The sequence below is a fragment of the Schizosaccharomyces pombe genome (genome assembly GCF_000002945.2).
Source record: "Schizosaccharomyces pombe strain 972h- genome assembly, chromosome: II".
NCBI lineage: Eukaryota > Fungi > Ascomycota > Schizosaccharomycetes > Schizosaccharomycetales > Schizosaccharomycetaceae > Schizosaccharomyces > Schizosaccharomyces pombe.
This window is the reverse complement of record NC_003423.3, coordinates 4,434,095-4,457,586: the sequence shown is the minus strand read 5'-3', so window position 1 is coordinate 4,457,586 and position 23,492 is coordinate 4,434,095. Positions and strand designations below refer to the sequence as shown.

Below are 23,492 nucleotides of genomic sequence, written 5' to 3'. Positions count from 1 at the left end.
TCGCCAATCAATAAGAGAATTTTAAGGGATGCACTTCTAGATTAAAAAATGCGCATCAAAAATTTTTTATTATAATTATCATTTGTTTCATTAGAATATTGAGATTGTAAATTAGTTCTTTTACGTAGCAAAGAGTCAAAATATTGGCGAAGTTAACTCAAGATAATTGACAGAAAATGTATTTACGCTTTCAAAAACTAGTTTACTGAGAATACAGACATTAATGTCTTTATCTTCTCTACTTTCTAGACTCGGTTGTTAAAGAGCGAGCTTTAGCATCCATGGATCTCGCTTAGTAGTAACTCGGCGAAGTTCGTATCTATGGGGCTTTCTTACCCGCGGTTATAAAAATAACCGGCTTAGCGAAAGAAGAGAACTGATAATTATCGATGGTCTTATTAACGTATCACTATCAGAAACGAAGCCAAATCACTTGCCACTGATAAGGAAAGATGAATGACTTCGTACTCGTTTATTAAACATGTGCCGATTTATGTTCATATATCTAAGAAATGGATTTTAACAGATGATCTTCTGACTATGAGAATGTACTTTGAAATAATTTTTGAGTCGTTTTCCTAATAACATCTTATTCAAGACTGCTGTCACAGTAGGAAACAAACCATTAGAGTTTTGATTCATTCAATATATCGTAATATTTTGAAAGCGGCTAATTACATATAGGACTTCCTAATAAGTTAAGAGTTTACGTGCATTTTTGATTGTTCACTAATTTTGCACCAATGTAGACGAAATGGATTGTTTTGATTAGCACAATAATTTTGTAGCCTAATGTTCGCTAATTCAGATCAACTGCTGACTGTCGCAGTAGTACATGCAATTAACTTAAAAAAAATAGCGAAAAAGTCTTAATAAACGATAGATTTGCGCGAAAATCATTGTTCATAAATAATTGTTTATTATGCAAATTACCTTATCTCGTGCAACTTTCTGTTAAAAGTCTCAAACATTTAAGGGTTCATCTTAAAAGTTTAGGTTAGTTCAGCAACCAACATAGACAACGTCATTTATGTTTATGAAAGGATGGTAGAAGTTATTATGTCGTTTACCTATGAGTCTTGATATTACTGATAATAATCATTGGATAATGTTGGTTGATATTCTAGTTCAATCAATATTTTTTTATGATATTTACTGTGAAATAGAATTATGTGGTTTTGTAGCAGTACTACAAAAAATTATGTATTTATATTACTTTGGCTTATAAATTACAAATATCACGCTAAATAGCTTATTGCTTTATATTCCACTACTTAAATAAGATGTCTTTAATGCTAAACTACTTGATATATCATTTACATTACATCTGATGACTATTTTTAAAACATGTATGGTTTATCTGTGGAAACTGTTTCAACTGAACCTGTTTTGTCAATTTTATAAAAGGAAGTACTAATCTACTTAATCCACTCATTTCTCTCTATTCATAAACTTTTATTTTCTAATAACAATCGATATTATGCTGTTTCGTACACCATTAAAAAACTCACTAATAAGTCACTGCAAACTGACACAGGCTTCAGTGACTACGTGACCAATACGTTATTGAGATCACGATTGATAAAAAAAAAAAATAGGCGGATTTTTTGAGATAAGTTAAAAATTTTGAGAACCTGTATAACATGTAAGGTCATTCAAAATTACACCTTATGTTATTGTATATAAACAGTAAGATCCAAAAAAAAGTAAATAAGCAACTCATAGATTCCAGATCGAAACAATATAACCGAGTTATGGTGTGCCTTACGTTGGTATAGACTATACGATACTAGTGTACTAGCAAATTGCACATCTTGCTTATCCATAACTTTAAAAAATACATATTCTAGGTCAATAATTTTTGCTTTCGTAATCCTAAAATAAAACTTTATATAAAAAAACATACTAATATGTTTTTATTTAATTTTTGATAGTCTCATCAGCCTGAGAACTAATATTTTTCGCAAATAGCAATTGCCTGTGTGGCAGATAAGTACTTGCTTATTTAAATAGGTAACCAATGTTTAACGTATATTTTTCTTCAATTAATGTTGTATCTTAGCTTTTTACTCACTTTCACAGTTACATTATATTCACTTCTAGTTGCAAATTTATATCTTTTTGGGTTGAGGGGATCGTTTAACTTTGCGCCATCAACTGAGAGACTTAAAACATACTATAACCACCATAAGAGAGAATATCAGTGCTCTACCTAGTGCACGTTTCTACTACAAAAGCCTATTTGATACACTCAATTTTTTTTACAGTGACATTCTAAGTACATTATTACTAAGTACTATTAAGTTATGCAATTCTAATTATCTAGAGAATTAGCAAAGAGATAATCAGTTAGTTAATGAATAAAATCTACTATTAAAGAATGATTTATTAAATCGAGGATTACCTCTAGATGATCCTTTTTGGAAAATTTTCTACTTTATTATATTTTTCCATAGTTAACTACCAATAATCTAGATTTGTTTGGATTTAAGTTTAGTTATCTATCTTTATGGGTTTGAAGGGATTTTGAAATGTAAATGATAAGCTACACGATAAACAGCCAATAAGCTCATATCCATGTTGGAATCACCAGTGTATTTCTAACAATATATTTAGAGCCTAATTCTCAATAAAACAATAAATTCGTAGATGCCTTCATAGCTGATCTGAACAATGGTAGATCCTGTCGGCTTCCCAGATAGCTTTTTAATTTAAATGTACTAGAAGAGCGATTGTATCAGATGTGTTGCGAATTAATACTACATCATAAACAAAGATATTACGTAACGCAACGTGGAGTAAAATGTTGACATTTTTTTAATAAATTACTATAACAAAATAGCATGACGCGTTGAATGTTTATATGTGTAACTGTCAGTTTGATGAAGTTGAAACATCCGACCTTGTGTAGAGTATGCCTTCTTCCTATATCTGAGTTTATGAATTCACATTGATTTAAAAAACTTGTTGAATTGAAAAGACAAAGGCTAGCCCAAAAAATCTTTCTTGTGATTATTTTTTTTTTCTTCAACATATGCAACGGGTTAATATCAAATTATAAGTTTCGTACCTACATAACATCGAAAAAGAACTAAATATAATAAAAAATGATTGTTTAATTCTATAAACTCAAGTTAATTGCAAGTTACCTTCAACAGTTTACGCATTAGGGCAATAAATATTTACAAAGAACCATTATAATTTAAGGTATGAAAAAAACAAAAATGGAGGTCTCAGTGATGACCAATTTAGATTTTTCCGTTTAGTTTATCTACTAAAATTTTATGTCCCCGAGCCTAAAATGAACAACCTCAAGTTGGTCTACCTCTTTACGAAATCTATATTAGTCCAACGAAGGCTTTTCTGACCCATTTTATTTTATCACCGATATTTTCGAAATAAAACGATAAAAATGGCGAATATTTCTATGAGTTTACAGCTTTTTCATATTACTGTTTTATGGCTATCTTAGGAAAGTTTATCTATTCTACCATATACTTTCATTATTCAAGTATAATTACAACATTAACATTTAGTTTATTGCGACTTTTTGAATTTATCTGATTTCGATAACTTTTTTATTGCCCCTTTAATAAGGTATGGGTAAGCAAACAATGCTTTTCAAAAACTTTTTGCAATTTCTTTTTATAAATGTCAGTCCTTATTAGGGGTTTATTTTTTTGTTCCTTTTTTTCCTTTCTTTTTTTTTTTTGACAAAATTTCTTGTAAATGTTATCAGTAAAGCAGGCAAATTGTTCTTGAGACATAAGAAGGTTGATTAAACTACACTTGCATCCAAAATTCCTCACGACATCCGTGTAGCCCACTACGTTTACCAAAGCCTCCTCTCCCATGACGACCACAAAATCCACCTCGACCAGCACCTCTACCTCTAGAATGGCCATCAAATTTACCTCCAAAATGGTTTGGCCTATGAGGGTACCAGTCAAAATAATCACCAACATTTGGATGAAAACCTAAGGCTTCACAAGGTAAAGCTGCTCTCCTATGAGGTAGACCATGTGGTAAATCTTGCGCTAAGAATGCGTGAGGATTTTTAGGGAATTCAGAACGATGTAGGCAAGCTCTGCTTTCTCTATCGAATTCATCATGAAAACGCGTGTCACTGAAAGGTATTTCACTTTCTCTGTTATCATTGTCTAATTTTTTGTGCTCTTTTTTTGTTGTTAAAAGTTCGTTAATAAATAAAGTTAAATCTGGTTTCGTTTCAATTTGACCTTGTTGAAAAGAGGTTGTAGCTGATGCTTTTGATGTATCATTCAATCCTAGCAAGTATACTAACTCATTCCAAAATATCAATTTTAACGAAATCTTTTCACTTTGATTGATTAAATAATGAAATTGAAGAGATTCTATAAAAAACGATGGAATTTCTAATAATACATCACCATTTACAAAAGTACAGTTTTCAAAGACTGCACCTGCTTGTAACATGGACTGATGGCACTTAAGTTGAAGTTCCCCCAGATCTTTTCCGTTATAACTCATGGCTTTTTAAATTATATACGAAAGTGAAGAATAAGTGATTTTAATTGAGGATCTTTGAGCTCTTTATATAGCTAAATCATAACCAATGACCTCTTGAACTCTCGGAAATACGAACATGAACCCGAGGTTTGGTCGTTTTATTATCTAAATTTTGCATTCAATATACACCGAGGTCCGAATGGGGCTTACACCGAATGGAATGAATCAAGGCAATTTAGCATGTTATGATGTCCGCAAGGCTAAAATTTAATGAGGCTGATTATTATCACATTACCTATAATATTTAAAATATTTGTTTGGTGAAATTTAGTTTGCCACGTATTAAAGGATTTTTGTGCAGTATTCTCTAGCTCCATTCTCGTTTACGGGTAGTGAATATGTCAGTTAGCAATATTCTACAAACCTTCTTTTTTATTGTCAGTTTACTCATTAGTGGTGCTGACCCTCGATTAACTTCGAACCAATGGAGTCGATGCAAGCCCATTCGTGTTGACTATTAAAGATGTCAACATCAAAAAGTTACCTTCAATTTTGAGTGCAATTGTTTTGATATTCGTAATCTCTTCTGCTAATGCTCGGCTGTACGCTGGAAGTTCCGCAATTCATTCCTTAGGGTGTAATGGCTTTGCAAAAATGAAACAAAGAGGTGAAACCTATCTTTATATTTACAATTGTTTTCTTTCATGTTTTTTACATATTTAGAAAAAAAGTTAAAGCATTTTTTCTTTTTTCTGGTGTATTTATCTTAAGTATATGCATTATATGTTTATAGAAAAGTACTAATTTAGATTTAATATGAAACATTGAGACAATCTGGTGATTAATTTACACTCCCATCTTGTTTACTGAATAATCTGTTATGTTCTCATATTTGCTCTTTGCATCAATGCGAAATTTAACTTCTCTATTTTTACAGTCAGTAACAGAATTTTGAATGATTTTTTATAGAGTATTTTAACAAGATCTCATAAGGAAATAATATGCGAAATCCTAGTTATGTAGTTTTTGCCATCAATGTTGAAGCTGATTATTAAGATTAACAACACAAATTGAAAACCAACTAAACTAAAAAAAGTCTATGGCTTCTCTTATTAACAAATTCATTTTTTATCTTAAACGAATGTGAATGAAGTATCATAATAATATATGATTTTGTAAATTTATCGTACCACTTGGTTTGTTATTGTTTTTCTTCAAGTAAAATGAATGATTATAAGGATGTATCATATTTTGTTCATTATTAGATAAAAAATAATGATTAGTAATTGATATCTGTACTCAAATTGGTTTTTAGATTAATATTAGGATATAATAATGGATTTTTGGTCTTAAAATAAAATATCAATTAACAAAAAATTTCTTAAAGAGCAAAATTGCGAGTAAGCGATATGCACATATATTTATGTCTTGTCAAAAATGAACGCTTAACTTCGCACCCTTTGTAAAATAATAATAGTTTAAATTTTCCAAAATTAAGCAACTAAAGAGCTGTTATGAAAACTAAAGTAATGGTATAAATACAAGAAAGCTTATGCCAAAATCATGTTTTAATTTGAAATTTACGCTAAGGTATTGATATTTACTAATTCATAAGTTTCTAAAAATTTGGAACACTGCTTGTATAGAATACTCATTGTACACGTTTGTTAGACATACTTTATAGTGTACTCAGAAAGTTACATGTAGTTGAGTGCCAAATGACATCGTATACGACTTCGAATATAGATCAATTTCATCCTCTTTCAGAGACAGTTATTTCTTTACAAAATACTGTTGAGTATAGAATCCATTCCTACGCTTAACTTTTATGTATGGATACTATTCACATCTATGAAGATGATATCGAGATGCCTCAATTATTTGGCTTGTGCTAACGTTTTATGAATAAAAACTTTTGATTCCCGAATATGTAAACGTCGCTAAGTCAGAAGTAAAATATGTTGAAAAATTTATTCGGATATAGAATTATTAAAAGTAGACATTCAAACTTATTCCGAGGACAAGGCTTTTTTATGCACTATAGTTTTTGTTTCTTGAACATTTATTTATGCTTAGGAACTAGTAAAACCAACGTTAAACTGCAATAGTCAGTCAAATAATCGATCAATGATAACCTTGTTGCGTATTATAATAAATAGTGAGTGTCAAGCAAGAATTCTGCACTGCTAAATTTTTTGACAATATTTCAAACAAAAGTAAACAATTACATGCTTTATTAATTTATTCAGAGTTATTTTATACAAACAAAGACGAAAGAAAATCAAAGTAGGTTAACCCTACTTAGTGAATTATAAATCCAGCTCCAGACATATCAACTCCAGTTCTGTTAGTAAAAAATTTGCCGAAGTCTTGAGAAGCCATTTAGTCCAATAATGCGAAAAAAGTATGAAAAGAAGGCATGCACATAGTCCTTATTTCCAAAGTGAGAAAATTAAAAGTTTTGTTATTGAACCTACCTTGCAATATTCTGCACAATTCAACTAAAAAAGTGTGTAATTGACGAGTAGATTATTCAAGTTTACTAATTTTATGTGAATTAAGGGAATATAATGGATGCGCAGTACAATAAGAAAAACAAACACAAATACTGTAGAACTGTTATTTATCATGGAACAATTCTAATTACATATAATACAAATTCTCTATGTTAGCTTCCGCTACAAAAGAGATACATAGTTAAATATTAGACTCGAGAACTAATTTTAATTACATTCAGCGCAACCAAATTGGTCTTTTTGAGAAATAAAGAACCATTTATCGTGGAAATTACAGCAATTGGATATTAATGCAAAAAATTAAATTGATTTCAAGTAATTCAATTTAAAAGAGTTTTAAAGAAAAAATTTAATAGAAAGTGAATCAAACTAAGTCTTGACAACTATAACGAAACCCATTGGTTCAAGTTAAATTCAATTTTCACCCTATAAACGATAAATAGAAAACATAAAAGTTCATGCGTTGTTGCGAAAGGAAACAAAGATTTTACTGCTTTTCATTCAGAGGCATGTATAGAAACATAGAATTTTGGAATGTTTTTAGCATGCTTCCACGTAGTGACTCAATGTTTGTAGTAAAACAATTATTATGCTGTTACACGGCTGATATTTTGTCTCAGTTGCACAAAAGAGGGAAGTTGAATGTAACCATTTAAATTATTTTTTTGCATTTATCAGGGACGTGATGAAATACTGCATGGTTTTGGGATGATTTAGAGAAACAATAACATCCGCAAAATTGTTTCATCGTAGCACTTCATACGAAACATGAAGTATATTCTTCAAAAACAAAACCAATAGCTAGTAGTGTTTGAATGTGATGAAAAAAGCAATAAAGTATCTATGTAGAACTTAAATGCATCTTTTTATTTGATTTATTCAATACAAAATGACGGAATTTCATGGGCTGAAAGTGTCTTAACTGTACTATCCGAAGCGTAATTCATTTCCAACTTTAAGTTACGAAATAAAGGGAATGAAAGAGTTGACTAATATTGAATATGATTTATAGTAATTAACTCGAAAAATGGCGCAATGTACCATTTTCATTTTTCAAGTTTGCTGTACTATTCACTGTTTTTCTTTGTTTAATATTGATTTGGCATCAATTTTCGCCAAAATACATATGCGAAACTTAGGACATCTTAGATTCGCTTAGAGTGAAATTTTTTAGGTATCGCGTAATTAGTCATCTCTTCTAAAAAAATCGTAATCTTTATATGGTGAGAGTATTGTCAAAGAAACACCTTAAACAACGTTGTGCACGTATAGGTTTGTACACGCAACGGCAGAAAGCATATGTTGAACCAAAGGTTGAAGTTTGCTTTTATTTCTACTCGTCGCATATATTTGTTTAATCGAATTTAAAGTAAGAAAGCGGACTGCTTATTAATGTTGTGCTTCTGACAGACAATTTGACAGTTTTATAGAGCAGATTACATTATCTCCTACATAAACTATCCTCTGCTTATATTATGCAATTTTTCGCTTTAAGTCAAATAGCTCTTACATTTTATAAACAACCGGAATTATAGGGTTTAAAAAATCAATCTATTAAAAATAAAGAACGTTGCAAAGTAAATGATAGAAGAGTGGAATCTAAAACAATTATAGACTCAAGGATAAAGCCACCTTCAGGTTTAAGTTTAAAAAGAGATATACGTTTAATAAGGATAAACAGCAGCCACAGCACTAGCATTGCAAAGAGTGTCAAAGTTCTGGATACCATTAGAGGTACCATTCACACGAACGGGAGAATTCAAGTAGGCGTACAACTCACACATACCATCGGATGTATTAGAGGGTCCAAAGCCACAGTCGCTCAAAGGGAATACCTCCTCGTTAACAAGATGGCGGACATAGTACTTAGAATCTTCACATTGGAAAAGCTCAGTAATCAAATTACCAGCAAATGGGACAAATTCAGAAGCCTTCATGGAGTGAGAGTGGACTTGGTAGGAAGTAGGCAATGGATTCTCAGGAGTATTGTCAGTGAAGAATCCAAGAGCAGTTTCAACAGGAATAATATTGGCATCATGAGTAAAGGCGAAGAAAACTTGTTGAGTATTGTTTTCGACGCTGCGGAGGGAATTTGCAAGGCTATTAGCATAGGCACCTCCAAAGATCGAACCCCATTTGACGGAGTTACCCATTCCATAGGAAAATGAGAGATCTCCCTCATACTCAAAATTCAAGAAGTCAACGGAGTTAAACAACTTACAGAATTCGCTATAGTCTTGAAGGGCAATTTCATAACTGCAAATTCCGTATAAGTTAAGGATATCGTCGTTGGTAAGATTATAGTTGGAAAAGTAAGGGTTTAAACGTTGACGAATAGGAGGCATGTAAACATTTCTCCAAGCTTCGAGAGCAGGGGTAGTGAAATCATCCGCGTCCGAAGCAGGGCAAGCGTTGTAACTAGACAAGGAATTGGATCCAGCAGTAGCATTCTCTGAAACAAGGATATAATTGGTAAAATTATGAACGTCTTCACCAAACATACCATATCCATACCAAAGAGCAGAATCTACAACGCGCTGCTGGGCGGCAGTGTAAATGTTGTAAGTACTAGCATTAAAGAGCTCATGGTAACGCTCGTAAAATTGGCGTCCCATGTCAAATAACTCGACACGGCCACTGCTAGAAAGGGCATCAGCATTAGCAGCTTCAATAACAGGAGTCCAAGTTGGTACAAAACTTAATGGATTTCCTGAGACACTATAATCAATAGGAACTGATCCATTAAGCAATCTTTGCTGAAAGTTAGCGATTCCAACAGCATCGAAAGCAGCATTTCCACCGGTAGGATTACGAGAACCATGTCTTTGAAGAGTATGGACCTGCTTTATCTTACAAGTGGTGGGAAAGTCAATGCTTGGGCCGTAAAAGTAGGGTTTATGATAGGGGCTACGGGAAGTCAAATGTTCCTTGAAATCAAATTTACCATCAAAAGCTGTAAATTCAGCGAACTGAGCGTTGGCACAAACGACGGCCAAAAAGCCAAGGAATAAATTTTGCAAGAACATTGAACGCTACCTTAAAAAGTTGTAGGAATCACTAAAAGTTTGGTTGTAACCAAAGAAGCAGAGTGCGAACATGAGACCTTAAATACCACGCGTAGACCATCAATTTCTCATCAAAAAGGATCAAAGCCGATCTAAACTAGCACATTGCCGTTCCAACCTGTCACAAACGAAACCAACAACGCCATAAACTTGTTTTTAATTTCCGAATAAAACTATTTCCGGATGTTTCAAGCAGCGACTATTCCCCTGTTGTTCAAACATGTCCCACGTAATGCCGAGTTCTCTTTTAGCTGAGAAAACAAAAACTACAATTTTCTGTAAATGTGTCCCGAACCAAAATTTTGTCCTAATTTTCCAAACAGCAAATCCAGAAACTGACTACCGCGTAGCGATGAGAAAATATCGGCACTTCCCGTAAATCTCAAACATCATACGCGTACGACTTGTAAATGCCCTAACCCTGTATTAAGATGTAGGCATGAACGCTCAAAACCAAGTAATGCTGTTTTCATAACACTATTATTTGCAGAAAAAGACTGGTATTTGTTGCTGACCACCATTTTTTTTAAAGAACATAGCTTTTTAAGAAGCTTCAACGTATAGTAAATTAAGATTTTTAACGATTTTTATTTTATACTTATCTTAATTTAGAAGACAAGATAATCAGCATATATCATTAAATTGTGAATATCGCAAGACATCACAAAAAATGTCATACACAAAATCACTGGGTTTCCGTTCCCCAGACCAAGATATAATTGTTTAATTAATCAGCTTTCAGTTTAACTCAAAAGGTTTAAAGAATTCAGTCAACATGCTAAAAATTTTAGACGCTGACCTTCGATATGAACAAAAATTTTCAGTTACATTTATCAAAGTCTAATCAATTGTAAATTTAAGTAGACTATATGTCACTCTGATTTGTATAAAACGAATGCTTATGCTTTCTTATCCAAATGGAGATAATAAGTAGAAAGAAAGCAACAAACAGTTAATCAATGAAAACACTCGTACCATAAATTTAAATTCGCGCATGCTCTATAAAATAACTTTCTAAGGTATAGCAAGCCAAACTATGAATCTAATTGTAATTTAACATTTAAAATTTAACATAAGGCTTTTCTTTTGCATGCCTAGTTTTCCTTGACTATTAATAATTTAACACAAAGTAGAGTAAATTCACATTCCCAAATTTTGTAAAAGAATAGTTCATTAGGGGGGCTATGCTATATATACCTTTTTGCTAATTAGCACGTCACAATAATCGTGACTGCTTTACCTTAGCAACGCCTACCTTAGTTAGCTAGGTTATACTAATAAAGTCTATAGCGAGAAAAAGCATAGAGAGCGTTATTTCGTCAATTTTAAAATTTTTATTAATTATCGCTGAATAAACACAAACTAACCGAAAACTGTCCCCTTTTATTAAAGCAAACGAACAAAACTAAATATTTGGCCAAACCTGGTAACAGAAGCAGTAACCAAGGTATATTAAACTTTTCAAAAGACGAAGGGAATCATGTTTTAAGTATTATAAAATTATATGTACCAAGAAAAAAAGCAAAGTATGCGGCATTATGATTTAATTAAAAGATTCCATTAAAATACCAGCTCTTCCACTTGCTATCACATTGAACTTTGCCGTCCTTGCCATAAAATAATTCCAACCTATCAATTTCATCAGCATCACGACCCTTTGTTTCAGGAAGCAAAAGTGTGAAAAGAATGCCACCCCACATGCATCCGCAGAAAATCCACATAACGTTACCATATCCAATAACACCGGTCAAAAAGTTAAAAAGAAGTGATGCAAGAATAGCGCCACATTTACCCAAAGCAGCTGAAACACCATGAGCAGTACCACGTACGCGTGCAGGGAAAACCTCAGCGGGATAAATAAAAGTGGTGGAGTTGGGACCAAAGTTAGAAAACAGTTGGGCAATAACAAAACAAGCAAATCGACCACCAGTGGAAATTTCGTTCCAACGTCCTGCCAAAATTGCAAACATCAAACCAGTAATCACGAAGCCTTGTAGTTGAATCCATTTACGTCCAAGAATTTCAACAAGGAAGACGTTGAACCAGTATCCAGGAACATAGCCGGCAACAGCGATAATCAAGTTGCCAATTGCGTTTTTCATCAATGTGCGGTATTCGTTCGTACCAGTACTGAAGCCAATATTCTTGAGAATGACAGATTGATTAAGATTGACACCGTAAAAGGCAATATCCAACAGAAACCAACAAACAGATGTACCCAAAAGATGCTTAAAATGACGCCATTGTCTGAAGTAAGTGATAAATCCACTGCTGTTTTCAGGGGTTGTAACTGCGGCAAATTGTTTTTCAATGTTATCAACTTCAGCGTCAGCAGCATCTGCTTGATTAGCATAACGATCAGAAGCTTCGACAACCTCGGAGTCACCATGGCTAGATGACTTCTTCATATTGTCCTCATCATCGGTATTGAAGAATGCCTTTGGATCTTTTCCTTCAGCACTATTAAGTGCTTTAGAATTCTCGTATGATTTAGATTCTTTCATGATGAGACGGGGAATAAGAACACCAATAGCAGGAACCAAAGCAAGACCAAATTGAAGACGCCAGACACCTTCGAGTTTATGATAATGACCTTCCCGATTCAATGGATGTTCGAAACAACCCAAAAGGATGATGGTAACAATGGCACCAGCAAGAGTTCCGAAACCTTGGAAGGCAAAAATTAAAGAAATAAGTGTACCACGTCGTTTAATTTTACTACGCTCAGAAGTGATAGCGGCAGACATTGGATAATCACCACCAATACCTACACCGAGCAACCAACGCCAACAGAAAACCCACATCATTTTCGAAAGAGGAGAATGAATGCTTTTAGGCATAGCGATAACCAGAACAGTAGCGATGATAACAATAACCATTTCTTTACCGTAGACAAATTTACGGCCAAAGAAATCACCCATAAAACCAAATAACAGTTGTCCAAAAATGTTACCAATATTGGCTGACGCATTTACAAGACCACGAATACCAGAGGGATAATGGCCTTTTCCTGTGGGACCTTTTTCAATACCACCCCAATAAAGATATTCAAAAATGGGAGTAACTAAATTGATGATAAAAAGATCGTAACTGTCAAGGAAAAACCCGACACCTGCAAGCATCATAAGTTTAAATTCGCGCTTTGTCAACCCCAAGTAATAGCGACGCTCTTGCGCACCCTCTTCGACTTGGTCGAGAGGTACTGCATCGTCGTTATACTCATCAGACTTAGATCCAATGTTTAAAATTTTGCTCCCAAATGCCATCTTGTGATTTCCTTGCGTTCAAAATATGAGAGAAAAGGAAAGCAATGAATGATAAAGTAAGTCTTAATCGCTGCTTTATGCAAATTAATGAAGTCCGAATGCGGTTGCAATTAGAATTAAGAAAACTGAGTACCGGTGGTTTACACACACAGATAATTCAGTATGCAATGGAGCAATATATATAGTAAACTACCAGTTTGTCAGATTGGTGGCTTTGTTATAGAAAAAAAATTAATAATTAAGATCAAAAGCTTTGGTGTTGACGTTCCCTGGCAACCGGCACATTCACCACCTGCTTAATCTTATTTCAAAACAAAATAGCAAAACAGGAAGAAATCGGAAATGCAAAACACTATGTTTATAAGTAAACCGTCCAATTTGCTTTGTAACTGATATGAATCCAATAAGGAAATATAAAAAAATAGTAAAAAAATATTAACAATTAAAATTTTCTATTTCAGGATTAAGGTAACGCGGTGTTAGAAAACTGAGGGAAAGTAATGGGTCAATTTGGTTTAAGATTTGCACTTTAAAGTAAAAGAATTAGCACTAGCGGACAACTGCAAAAACAGACAATTATACTAAAGGGGTATCAGTTCATAAAAAAGTTGCAAAAGTGGTAATACCCTCGTTAGACCCACTCGGAAATCTTAAGTTAATAACGTTGACATTACTAATTGAGACAAAATTGTAGTTAAGAGACAAACTCATACTGCAGAGAACTCAATACGGTATGCATTCAAAATGAAATTTGCGAAAATAAAAATCAGTATGTCATTATACAATACAGAATTGGCCCAAGTAAAACACGGTTTAATCGTCGAGCTGTTTGGTTTTTTCAATTCCATGGAAAGCACGCGATGTCGTTGTTTTAAAACCAGTAATCGGCCGGTTTCAAAAGTATACATTCCAGAATACCACGGATTGATGCTGTGTAGCTCAATGCATGCCCACACACAGAACACCCGGATAAGTTGGTTCCGATATCCTCCAACCCGATAGGATGTTGGGTGATAAGATTTCTTTGACAAAATAGACATCAACAAAGCATGCATGCTTCCACTTCCATTAAACTCGGCGAACGGAAATGCCGCCATCCTACAAAATTCCCCTCACCTCTCCTATTGTCGGTCTTTGAAATTAACAACTACCAGGTACCGAGCAGAATGTTCTGCACGGAATTGACCTGACAACCGGCATCCGCACAAAACAGCCACTTCAGCAATTTCGGTTCCAAGTATGTTCCATTCATGCACGTAAACCGTAGTTTATTTTAGGAACCTCAGTTTACCGAACGCTAAAATTTATTAGGCAGCATATACTGCCGAAGCAAAAAGATGAACGGATACGAGGATTTTACCGCCCGCCACCCTTCAACAAGTGTAATGGATATAAGATGATTTGATAGTATTCGAAAATTTTTGAATTTTCGTGTCGAGTAGCAAATTCCATTGTTTTACATTCTTGCTATCTAATTAAAAGCAACGATGAGTTAATCTTTCGTGCATTATTCTAGTTCGACAAAACGCAGAATAATTTTCAAGAAAAGACCGTGGAAACTAATTAATTATTATAAGGACAGATGTCGATATTAATAAATTTCAATTTCTAACGATTTTCATAGTTTAATTTGTTATGAATTAATTCTATCTCATCCTCTATGACTTATTTCGTTCTATTTCATACTACCAATGCGTTTAAATTAAAATTAAAAATTTGAATAGTTAGGTACTCAGGCTTCTTATATAGCTATTGATGCAGTGTGTGACGTCATTTTTTTAAATTGAAAAAGGGGGTTTTTGACAGGGTAAGATTGTGTACCGTTCGGTATGCAAACTGAACTGGAAGATTGGAAAAATTAAACCCTTTTCTGAAAATAATAGGAATTAAGTTAGGATAGTCGAAACAATTTCTTCCATATAACTATCGTGATCAGTCAAGGGCAGTTTACTAATTTATTTCCAGCGTCGTATATTGCCGAATTCACACGCATTTTACTCACATCGTTCGAAGATAAAAAAAATATAAATAATAAAAATTGAAATTCGTGTAAGCGAAAAGGAATGTGTGAGAAGGATTTTGGACTGTTCTATTCTCATGGGAATGTGAAGTAACTACTCTCTTGCTACCATAGTTGCTTGTTGTGACTTGACATCGTATAAGTGACTGTAAATTAGATGCCGGCTCCATGTCGCACAATAAACCTTTTGAGAGAAAATAAATTATGACATTCCTAAGACTCGGCAATTTTGATTTGTTATTTTTTTTTATTCTCTCAACATTTCCCTAGATTCACAGTCGAGAATGATACGTTGATACACATCCTTTCACGGTAATCTGCAATCCCTGTTTATGGTTTTACATCGTCCTTCGTAATTCTTGTCTTTCTTATATATATATGGAGGAGTGCGTTTGAGATACGCCAGGACTCTAGAGAATTCTTCTCTTTCATTTATCTACGATAAAGTCTTCGTTTCTCCTCTCATTCTTTCACTAGAATAGAGAAAAAGAAGGACAATTGCAAAAGCTCTTTTTATAATTCAATCTTCCTTCTCAATTTTTTTTTCTATTTTCAAGCAAACCAACGGATTTTGACGTTCGTCTTTTCGTTATCTTTCAAAGTTAGCTATTTTAAAGAAAAAATGGATTTAAACTTATGTTTGCTATGTGGTAACTCCATCGATGCCGAAGGATTGTATTGCTCAAATGAATGTCGAATTCAGGATAAAGCTACGACAGAGCTGTTTTCTGATCCCTTGAAGTCGCCTTCTCTCAACGAGACAATAGACTACCTTGCTTTGAATTACTTTGATCTTTTCAGCAGACGATCTTCAATGTGCTCTTCGTCGAATTCCTCAATTTATTCTGGGATATATTATACCGAATTGAAGAATTATAGTGTTGAGAATTAGAAAATTTTTTACCTTTAATGTTTTTTCTACTCTTTGAAGCATTTCTCTTCTATTTGATCGAGCTACATAAATTATCGGTTTTGAGGCTATTGGAAGTTAGTATCAAATAAAATTTGGTATAGTTTGGATTTCCCTAATCATTTTTTCATTTTCGGCTTCATTTGTTTTTTACATTCTCTTTCTTAGTTACTTACCTACAGTTCTTTCGCGTTTCCTCGGATTTTTTTTCTTTTCTTTTATCACCCTCACTAATTGCATTATTTATCTTTAATTTTCTTTTGAAATTAAAAAAAAAAGAGGGTCTACTTTAATTTTTTTTTCTTCAATCCTGAGCTCATTTAGCATCACTTTAGAATGTTTCATAATGATATTAAGGGATATCCATTTAAATATATTACGGAGCTTGTCACTCTACCCTTGAGTCTATCTTAAAAAAATACATTTACAGAATCATTTGTTTACGATAACATTATTGATATTCATTTATACATTTAAAGCTTTTTTTTTTATTAAAAAGCATTTTCTTTATATTAATAGGACTAACGTCAATTTCCTTTCATTTGCATACATTCGGCAATAATGACTAGCAATTAACACCAATGCTAGAACGATCTTTTTTGTTTTATTATAGTGTGCCTAATTTTCTTTATTTTTCGTTATTTGTGGCTGCATTTTTTATTTATTTATTTATTTATTTATTTACATCTTGTCATTTAGTTAAAAATTTAATGAACTATTTTTGTTTAACTAATATTAATTTGTCATTTCATCTTTTCTTTATACATCTTATTTTACTGAATCAGAGTTATTTGAATTAAATAATAATTAATTTCGCTTCTCGTTTTCTATGCACCATACAACTAGTAAAGATTTATTAAAGATTTTTTATATACTAAACTTTTAAAAATGTGTACAAAAAGTGGGACGTGTAGATGTCACTGATTTGGATTTTTTCTGTAAATTAGCTTCGGCAAATTTATTAGAATAAGAACAGTAAAAAAAAAATAAAGATTGGAATGTGCTTAAGATTTTTCTCAAGAAGTGTAAATGCTACGAATTCAATAATTATAATAAATTTGTAAATAATATAAAGAATCACAAATGCAGAATTACCATATCATTGATGTCTACATGAGTTAAGACCTTGGCGAGTTTAATAGTACATGAACATCATAAAAAATTTCAAAAATAAACTTAATATTGCCACAGGATGGAGATTTAGTATCCCATTTGTTTAGTATCCTGCTAGCTCATCCATAACTGGAAAATTAGGAAATAAACAACGAAATACTGTTTATAATCAATGAATATTCAAGGAAAAACAACCAACCAAAATTTACAGCATAATAATTAACGACGAAAAGATGGAAATACCGTAACGATGCGCAAACCTCCATACTGAAGTTGTAAATGAATCAGTCAACCGTTGGAAACAGCGTAGTTCATATTCTAAAGTGTGGTAGCGAATATCTTTCTTAGTATTTCTAGCTGCCGAGAGATCTACCAACGAACTCTAGGTCTCCGCAAAATTTGACAAGAGTGGTACTCGGCCTGGATAACTTTATGTTCAGAAGAAAGATCATCGTCATGGCATATGATTATCAAAAATTCCCCGTGTTTAAGTATCACAACTCAGATAACAATACCAAGGAGAATAGGAAACCATAGAATACAGTCCGTGAGTAGACACTCAAGGAAATTGACATCAATTCACAGTCTCCATTGCAAAGTCTTGGTGTGGATATATTATATTATAATATTAATACAGGAAACAATGAAAACGCTTGAAATAATGATGCCTGATATTTTCGAAACACCTTGCGCTGCAACGTGTGCTATTTTGAATTATATTCAGGTGCAACAACAGACATAGTTGAATTACCATGACTGTGCGAATTTTACTAAACTAGAATAATCAAGAAAGGCTGATAGTAACTAAAAACGTTTATTGCACAAATTGGGAACTGATTTACGTAGTAGAAATGAAAAGAAATGTAAATCCATGAAGCAACTTATATAATTGAAGAATGGTAAGCGCTCAACTAAATTGATATAATAATCCAAAAGCTATAACCCTTGAACTTGTTGAAGTAAAAAATCTCATCCATTGTTATTGAATAAATGAACACTTTTGAGTATTGCACTATAGCAATTTATATTATATCTAATCACTGCTCTGTTTCAATTGTCAGTTTGCCTATATATGGAAGATGATAGATGAGGTACGACGAAATCAAAGTTTTCTTTAGTATCGAACGGTTGGATGCATAAAATTAGATTAATGACTATTTAAGTAATTCCCCCTTTCTAAAAATTATTTTTTCTAATTTCAAGGCTACAATTTTATTTTATTTTTTTATTTAAATGGTTTTCTCTTACCAACAGCTCTTAGTTTAACAAATTGATGACTTCACATTGACTGCTTGCTTTGAGCAAATACTTGTAAAAGTAATAAAAAAGCGATAAGTAAATATGAAGGATTCTCCATAATTACGAGAACACATGCTTTAGGACTATATATTTTCGCTACAATCAATAACATTATTCCGGTTTGAGGTACTCTGAACACTGCTATTGCAAATAAATACTTAGATGTTCAGAACTGAACTAATAATATATTAAAAATCTTACAATAAAGTTAAATACATAAGCCTTGGCACATTGTTCTACGGAATAACCCCTTTATAAATCAAAATGCTCGCTGTGATTAAATAATTTAATGAATTCACAATTGTAATTACGATCTTAATGCACTACACTTTGCCAAATTTTTTCTTTTTAACAAGAAAATTGAACAAGACGTATTAAAATAATGTATAAAAACGTATACATTGGGTAAAATAAGCTGACTTTATTGGATAGAAAATATCTCAAGTAGTTTCATTAATAACATTTTTAACTTATCAGTCCTGCTTTTTCGCCTGATTTGCTAGTTCGATTATGAAATTGATGCAGCAACATCTTTTTATATATGTTATAATTTCGTTTGTCTACGTTTTTGAGCTAAAGATTTTCATTCGACAACTAAATACTTTATAAATAGCACAAACTACAAGGGTTATATGATGGGTTATATGATATTTGCTCAGAAATCTACCGTAAAAATATTAGCTAGGTAGTTTGGGATTTGTTTTTGTTAACTATACAGACCAATATCTGTTTTAATGATACGTACAACTGTAATGAGTTTTCCTTGTGACTTATTATATTTAAATATGCAGGTAATATAAGTAGCAACCGAGTATAGGTATTCTATTATGTATAGTATACTGCTACCTATCACTTACATAACTTATAACTGAACCTCGTTCCTTAGTTCAGTTATAGCTCCATTTATAATCTTTTCAAATAGTTTTTGCAATGAATATCTATGTATATAGAAGGACTGTTACCATGGATTATCAATAAACGGATTATAACTAATAATTTAACATATGATATCTAGTGGTACGCAAATAATGTACCATAACGTAGTGCTATATTGCTGATAGTTTGTTAGCTACGCAGTTTGGTAACTGATTTATGGATACGTAGAACTGTGGTGAGTTTTCCTTGTGATCTATTATATTACAACACACAGGTTGTATAAGTAGCAACTGAGTATAGGTATTGTATTAACTAGGTTATAATGTTACCTATCACTAATATAGCTTATAACTGAACTGAGGAACGAGGTTCAGCAATAGCTCTATTTATAATATTCAGATAATATTGATCTTAATAGATTATCATTAAGATCAATCTCAATATCGTATCATACATAGTTCGATATATAATTAGAACATGTGACATATAGTGATACGCAACGAAGTGTATCATAGCATAGTGTAGTATCGCTAACATAGTTCAACGATTTAAGGGACCGCGGCAAGATATTCTTGGTAATGTTTATATTAGAGTACGCAGGATAATATAGGTAGTAGCTGTTATAAGTATTCTAGTATATGGTTATATTGTTAACTTCACTAAAATAGCCTGTAACCAACTGTGGGACGAGGTTTAGTTGTAGATCTATTATAATCCATTCAATATTCATGATTAACAAGATAGTAAAAATAGAAGGAATTTATTCCTCAATTTTTGATAAATAGATAGATATCAGGTAATTTTTTAACTTATGATAAATAGTGATTGCTGCTGTAATATAACGTAGTGCAGTGAAAAAATTTATTACCAATATTACTTTACGCTATGATACAATACGTTGCGCATCACTATACGTATCTGTTCCTAAAGTTCTATTTACTCTATCAACTTTACATGACAAGTTATCAAAACGGACAGTTCAGTTATAAGCTATTTCAGTGATAGGTAGCAATACGATCTATATAGAATATCTATATTCAATTGCTACTTCTATAATTTGCGTATTACAATATAATAGATCACAAGAAAAACTTACCGCAGTTCTACGTATCCATAAATCAGTTACCAAACTGCGTAGCTAACAATCCGGTTGTAATAATTGACTACCTTACACATCACTATCCGTCTCATGTTCTCTTATCTGTCCGTTGTTCTTGGCTGATCTCGAATCAGATTTTATCGCTGAATTACTGAACTACAAGAAAGTATCAGTCCCAGCACAGTGTATTAGAGCTCAGCTGGTCTCCCGATCAAGTTTTGAGTAATTTTATTGATAATTTATGGTATCATCTTCCTACAAGAATATCAACAACGACCGATGCTCTTACTACCTGCATGCCAAAATATAATGGACCAGGAGTAAAATTATCGTATATACATTATTATTAATAATTACGAATTGCTTAGTTGACTGTTCGCAATTAACCATTGTATTCTACACAAATAAATTAAATAAGTGTGGGTTTCGGACTACTATAAATGATTGTTTCAATATATATGTTCAACTCCAAGCTTGATACCGAACTGAGAACTCGATAGTAGAGCTCCACTTACTGTCCCTAAGATATGGATAACATTGAGATAATGTTTTAGCTAAACGATTCCCTTCCGTATCAAAGTGATGTGGGGACCGGAGATCAGAATATTTTATTAATGCATGTAAAATAACGGAACTTAATGTAGCGCCGATGATAAAACATATTTCTAGTGCCATGCGTAAATATAGGAGATTCGGAATATAACAATTACTCGATAACGCCGAACATAGTACAGATTTCCACGGACTTCGTTGAAAAATTTGCCTCGGGTGCTTGGCTTGAAGTCAAAAAGCTGATTATGCTTTGTTAGCTTTAAAACTATTCATGATACAGCTGAACGAACGCTGGACTTTTAAATATCCCGAAGGTAAGCAACAAGGCGTTAAATATGTTCGCATTCAGAAAACAACTTCCACTCACCTTGATTTAAAATACTAAGCACAACGTACTGTCAACCTGACAAAATAGAATTCAATTAATAAAATTTATTTCCAACGAATTTAAGCATCAGATCCAGTCGACTAAAATTTTCAATATAAATAAAAGCAAATTACGCTAAGTTCTGCACTAAACCTCAAACAAGATCGTGCAGTGATAAGTCAGCGCAGCGAAGATATCACGCTCAATCCTTATCAGTCCGATGTCCTGCACATTGCAATAAAAATGGATATATATATGTAAATTTATCTATATACACTTCCAAGTTATTTTTGGATCGAAAGTTGTGCTTTTTACTTGACTGTTAAATTAGTCTGAAGGCCCAATTGTTGATATCCGTTGTTATAACGTATTTCAACTTTAAATAATTAACATTTTTAAAAATTTAAATGTTTACTTATCAAAAAATTATTCAACTTGCTTTACTCCTTTCAGGCGTATGTGGCGCTCTTGCCAGCATAGACACTGATTCACATTTGTCGCCAAAAGTCCTTGAAAAACTGAGACCGACAGAGAACCTTGCATACGAGGATGACAGTCTAGATGATGACACATGGCGTTCCAAGAGATGGGAGTTTGATTATCAGTATTCTGGTATATCTACCTTTGCTCATTTGCCGCATGTAAGATGTTTGGTTGAGCAATCAGAAGACTTTGATATAGCCATAATAGGCGTCCCGTTCGATACGGCCGTGTCACATCGTCCCGGTGCACGTTTCGGGCCTAAAGGTATTCGTTCAGCCTCTTCCCGTCAAATGGCAATTAGGGGTTTTAACCCCTCGTTGAATGTCAATCCTTATGAAAGCTGGGCTAAAATTCTTGATTGCGGCGATATTCCCGTATCCTCATATGACAATCAGTTAGCAGTTAGGCAAATGACCGAAGGATATATTGATCTACTTTCTCGTAAAGCCACTGCTTCCCCTGCGTCTAACAATCTTAAAACGGCGGGATTAGCCAAAGATGGAATTTTTCATCCTCGACTTATTACACTAGGTGGGGATCATTCAATAGGCCTTGCATCTTTAAGAGCACTAGGTCATTTTTATGGAAATGTTAGTGTTATTCATTTCGACTCACATTTGGACACATGGAATCCAAAGAGATATTATCCTTCTTACTGGCATTCCGATCGAGCAGATTTCACTCATGGAACAATGTTTTGGATGGCAAGTAAAGAGGGTTTGATCAACAACGGCACATCCATTCACGCCGGTTTACGAACTCGCCTAAGTGGAACCGATTACTATGACTACGAAGAGGATAACCGAGTCGGATTTACCTTTATTGAAGCGCAAGAAATTGACGAAATCGGGGTTAATGGTATCGTCGAGCGTATTAAGCAAGTCGTTGGAGACACTCTTGTTTATTTAAGTATTGACATTGATGTTGTCGATCCTGGATTGGCACCTGGAACTGGTACTCCTGAAACGGGTGGGTGGACTACACGAGAAATGAAGAGCATTCTTAGGAAGCTGGACGGACACTTGAACCTCGTAGGTGCTGAGGTGGTTGAAGTGTCTCCTCCTTACGATGACCGTGCTGAAAGTACATCTTTGGCAGCTTCAGATTTCATCTTTGAGATACTGTCGAGCATGGTGAAGCATCCATTATACGATGTAAAAAAATAAGGAAATCAATTCCTCTTTAAGTCGATGACGGTATTATTTAGATAATTCCTTTTTTTTCGATTATGAACATTTCGTTAAAATTGATTCTTAGATAATTAGTAGGTGCTCTTTTTATTTATGAGATGTCGCATATGTCGTGTAAACTGCTACGTTTTGCAATTGTCAATTGCAATCAATTCAATCTGTTTATTCTGTGGGATTGTAAAGTGCGATTTACCTGATTTTAGAAAATGTAAATATGGATGGTTTCGATGTATGCTAATTGATAACTA

General features: G+C 33.2%; 5 protein-coding genes and 14 long non-coding RNA genes across 19 annotated transcripts, besides 3 other annotated features; 9 read left to right on the top strand and 10 right to left on the bottom strand.

Moving 5' to 3' along the window:
* Positions 1 to 120: 120 nt before the first annotated feature.
* On the bottom strand, positions 121 to 574 carry SPOM_SPNCRNA.6620. Its single transcript, NR_195968.1, has one exon. It is a non-coding gene; the product is annotated as a non-coding RNA (long non-coding RNA).
* Positions 137 to 799, top strand: SPOM_SPNCRNA.6619. The gene has a single exon (NR_195967.1). It is a non-coding gene; the product is annotated as a non-coding RNA (long non-coding RNA).
* A 2,050-nt stretch (positions 800 to 2,849) lies between these two features.
* SPOM_SPNCRNA.1695 lies at positions 2,850 to 4,300 on the top strand. Its single transcript, NR_150593.1, has one exon. It is a non-coding gene; the product is annotated as a non-coding RNA (long non-coding RNA).
* Positions 3,426 to 4,509, bottom strand: fub2 (PI31 proteasome regulator family protein; the record flags this gene model as incomplete). Its single annotated transcript, NM_001023871.3, has 1 exon — positions 3,426 to 4,509. The coding sequence occupies one exon, from the start codon at positions 4,507 to 4,509 to the stop codon at positions 3,784 to 3,786; it is 726 nt and encodes a 241-aa protein (NP_596848.1). The 3' UTR covers positions 3,426 to 3,783.
* Positions 4,510 to 4,793: 284 nt separating this feature from the next.
* Positions 4,794 to 5,415, bottom strand: SPOM_SPNCRNA.446. Its single transcript, NR_150833.1, has one exon. It is a non-coding gene; the product is annotated as a non-coding RNA (long non-coding RNA).
* Positions 5,416 to 6,847: 1,432 nt separating this feature from the next.
* SPOM_SPNCRNA.6618 lies at positions 6,848 to 7,094 on the bottom strand. Its single transcript, NR_195966.1, has one exon. It is a non-coding gene; the product is annotated as a non-coding RNA (long non-coding RNA).
* Positions 7,095 to 8,533: 1,439 nt separating this feature from the next.
* On the bottom strand, positions 8,534 to 10,081 carry pho1 (extracellular acid phosphatase Pho1). Its single transcript, NM_001431032.1, has one exon. The coding sequence runs from the start codon at positions 10,028 to 10,030 to the stop codon at positions 8,669 to 8,671; it is 1,362 nt and encodes a 453-aa protein (NP_001417933.1). The 5' UTR covers positions 10,031 to 10,081; the 3' UTR covers positions 8,534 to 8,668.
* nc-pho1 lies at positions 8,669 to 11,228 on the bottom strand. The gene has a single exon (NR_191364.1). It is a non-coding gene; the product is annotated as a cis-acting regulatory lncRNA prt, pho1 repressing (long non-coding RNA).
* On the top strand, positions 8,746 to 8,968 carry SPOM_SPNCRNA.6617. The gene has a single exon (NR_195965.1). It is a non-coding gene; the product is annotated as a non-coding RNA (long non-coding RNA).
* Positions 11,229 to 11,386: 158 nt separating the features above from the next.
* pho84 (inorganic phosphate transporter) lies at positions 11,387 to 13,486 on the bottom strand. The gene has a single exon (NM_001023868.4). The coding sequence runs from the start codon at positions 13,333 to 13,335 to the stop codon at positions 11,617 to 11,619; it is 1,719 nt and encodes a 572-aa protein (NP_596846.2). The 5' UTR covers positions 13,336 to 13,486; the 3' UTR covers positions 11,387 to 11,616.
* SPOM_SPNCRNA.6616 lies at positions 11,608 to 13,672 on the top strand. Its single transcript, NR_195964.1, has one exon. It is a non-coding gene; the product is annotated as a non-coding RNA (long non-coding RNA).
* prt2 lies at positions 11,617 to 15,045 on the bottom strand. The gene has a single exon (NR_197108.1). It is a non-coding gene; the product is annotated as a cis-acting regulatory lncRNA prt2, pho84 repressing (long non-coding RNA).
* SPOM_SPNCRNA.6615 lies at positions 13,962 to 14,934 on the top strand. Its single transcript, NR_195963.1, has one exon. It is a non-coding gene; the product is annotated as a non-coding RNA (long non-coding RNA).
* Positions 15,046 to 15,759: 714 nt separating the features above from the next.
* On the top strand, positions 15,760 to 16,247 carry ecl3 (the record flags this gene model as incomplete). Its single annotated transcript, NM_001355847.2, has 1 exon — positions 15,760 to 16,247. The coding sequence occupies exon 1, from the start codon at positions 15,978 to 15,980 to the stop codon at positions 16,245 to 16,247; it is 270 nt and encodes an 89-aa protein (NP_001343088.1). The 5' UTR covers positions 15,760 to 15,977.
* A 1,183-nt stretch (positions 16,248 to 17,430) lies between these two features.
* Positions 17,431 to 17,659, bottom strand: SPOM_SPNCRNA.117. The gene has a single exon (NR_150025.1). It is a non-coding gene; the product is annotated as a non-coding RNA (long non-coding RNA).
* A 39-nt stretch (positions 17,660 to 17,698) lies between these two features.
* SPOM_SPNCRNA.6614 lies at positions 17,699 to 18,361 on the top strand. The gene has a single exon (NR_195962.1). It is a non-coding gene; the product is annotated as a non-coding RNA (long non-coding RNA).
* A 1,020-nt stretch (positions 18,362 to 19,381) lies between these two features.
* Positions 19,382 to 19,737: an LONG TERMINAL REPEAT.
* A 3-nt stretch (positions 19,738 to 19,740) lies between these two features.
* Positions 19,741 to 20,089: an LONG TERMINAL REPEAT.
* Positions 20,090 to 20,343: 254 nt separating this feature from the next.
* Positions 20,344 to 20,697: an LONG TERMINAL REPEAT.
* A 47-nt stretch (positions 20,698 to 20,744) lies between these two features.
* On the top strand, positions 20,745 to 21,700 carry SPOM_SPNCRNA.1694. The gene has a single exon (NR_150592.1). It is a non-coding gene; the product is annotated as a non-coding RNA, LTR proximal (long non-coding RNA).
* SPOM_SPNCRNA.1693 lies at positions 21,003 to 22,184 on the bottom strand. Its single transcript, NR_150591.1, has one exon. It is a non-coding gene; the product is annotated as a non-coding RNA (long non-coding RNA).
* On the top strand, positions 21,853 to 23,393 carry SPOM_SPBC8E4.03 (agmatinase 2). Its single transcript, NM_001023866.3, has one exon. The coding sequence runs from the start codon at positions 21,979 to 21,981 to the stop codon at positions 23,218 to 23,220; it is 1,242 nt and encodes a 413-aa protein (NP_596844.1). The 5' UTR covers positions 21,853 to 21,978; the 3' UTR covers positions 23,221 to 23,393.
* Positions 23,394 to 23,492: the final 99 nt, after the last annotated feature.

Excerpts from the sequence above, each read along its gene's own strand:
- pho1 (NM_001431032.1), bottom strand. The coding sequence starts at position 10,030 with ATGTTCTTGCAAAATTTATTCCTTGGCTTTTTGGCCGTCGTTTGTGCC.
- pho84 (NM_001023868.4), bottom strand. The coding sequence starts at position 13,335 with ATGGCATTTGGGAGCAAAATTTTAAACATTGGATCTAAGTCTGATGAG.
- SPOM_SPBC8E4.03 (NM_001023866.3), top strand. The coding sequence starts at position 21,979 with ATGTTTACTTATCAAAAAATTATTCAACTTGCTTTACTCCTTTCAGGC.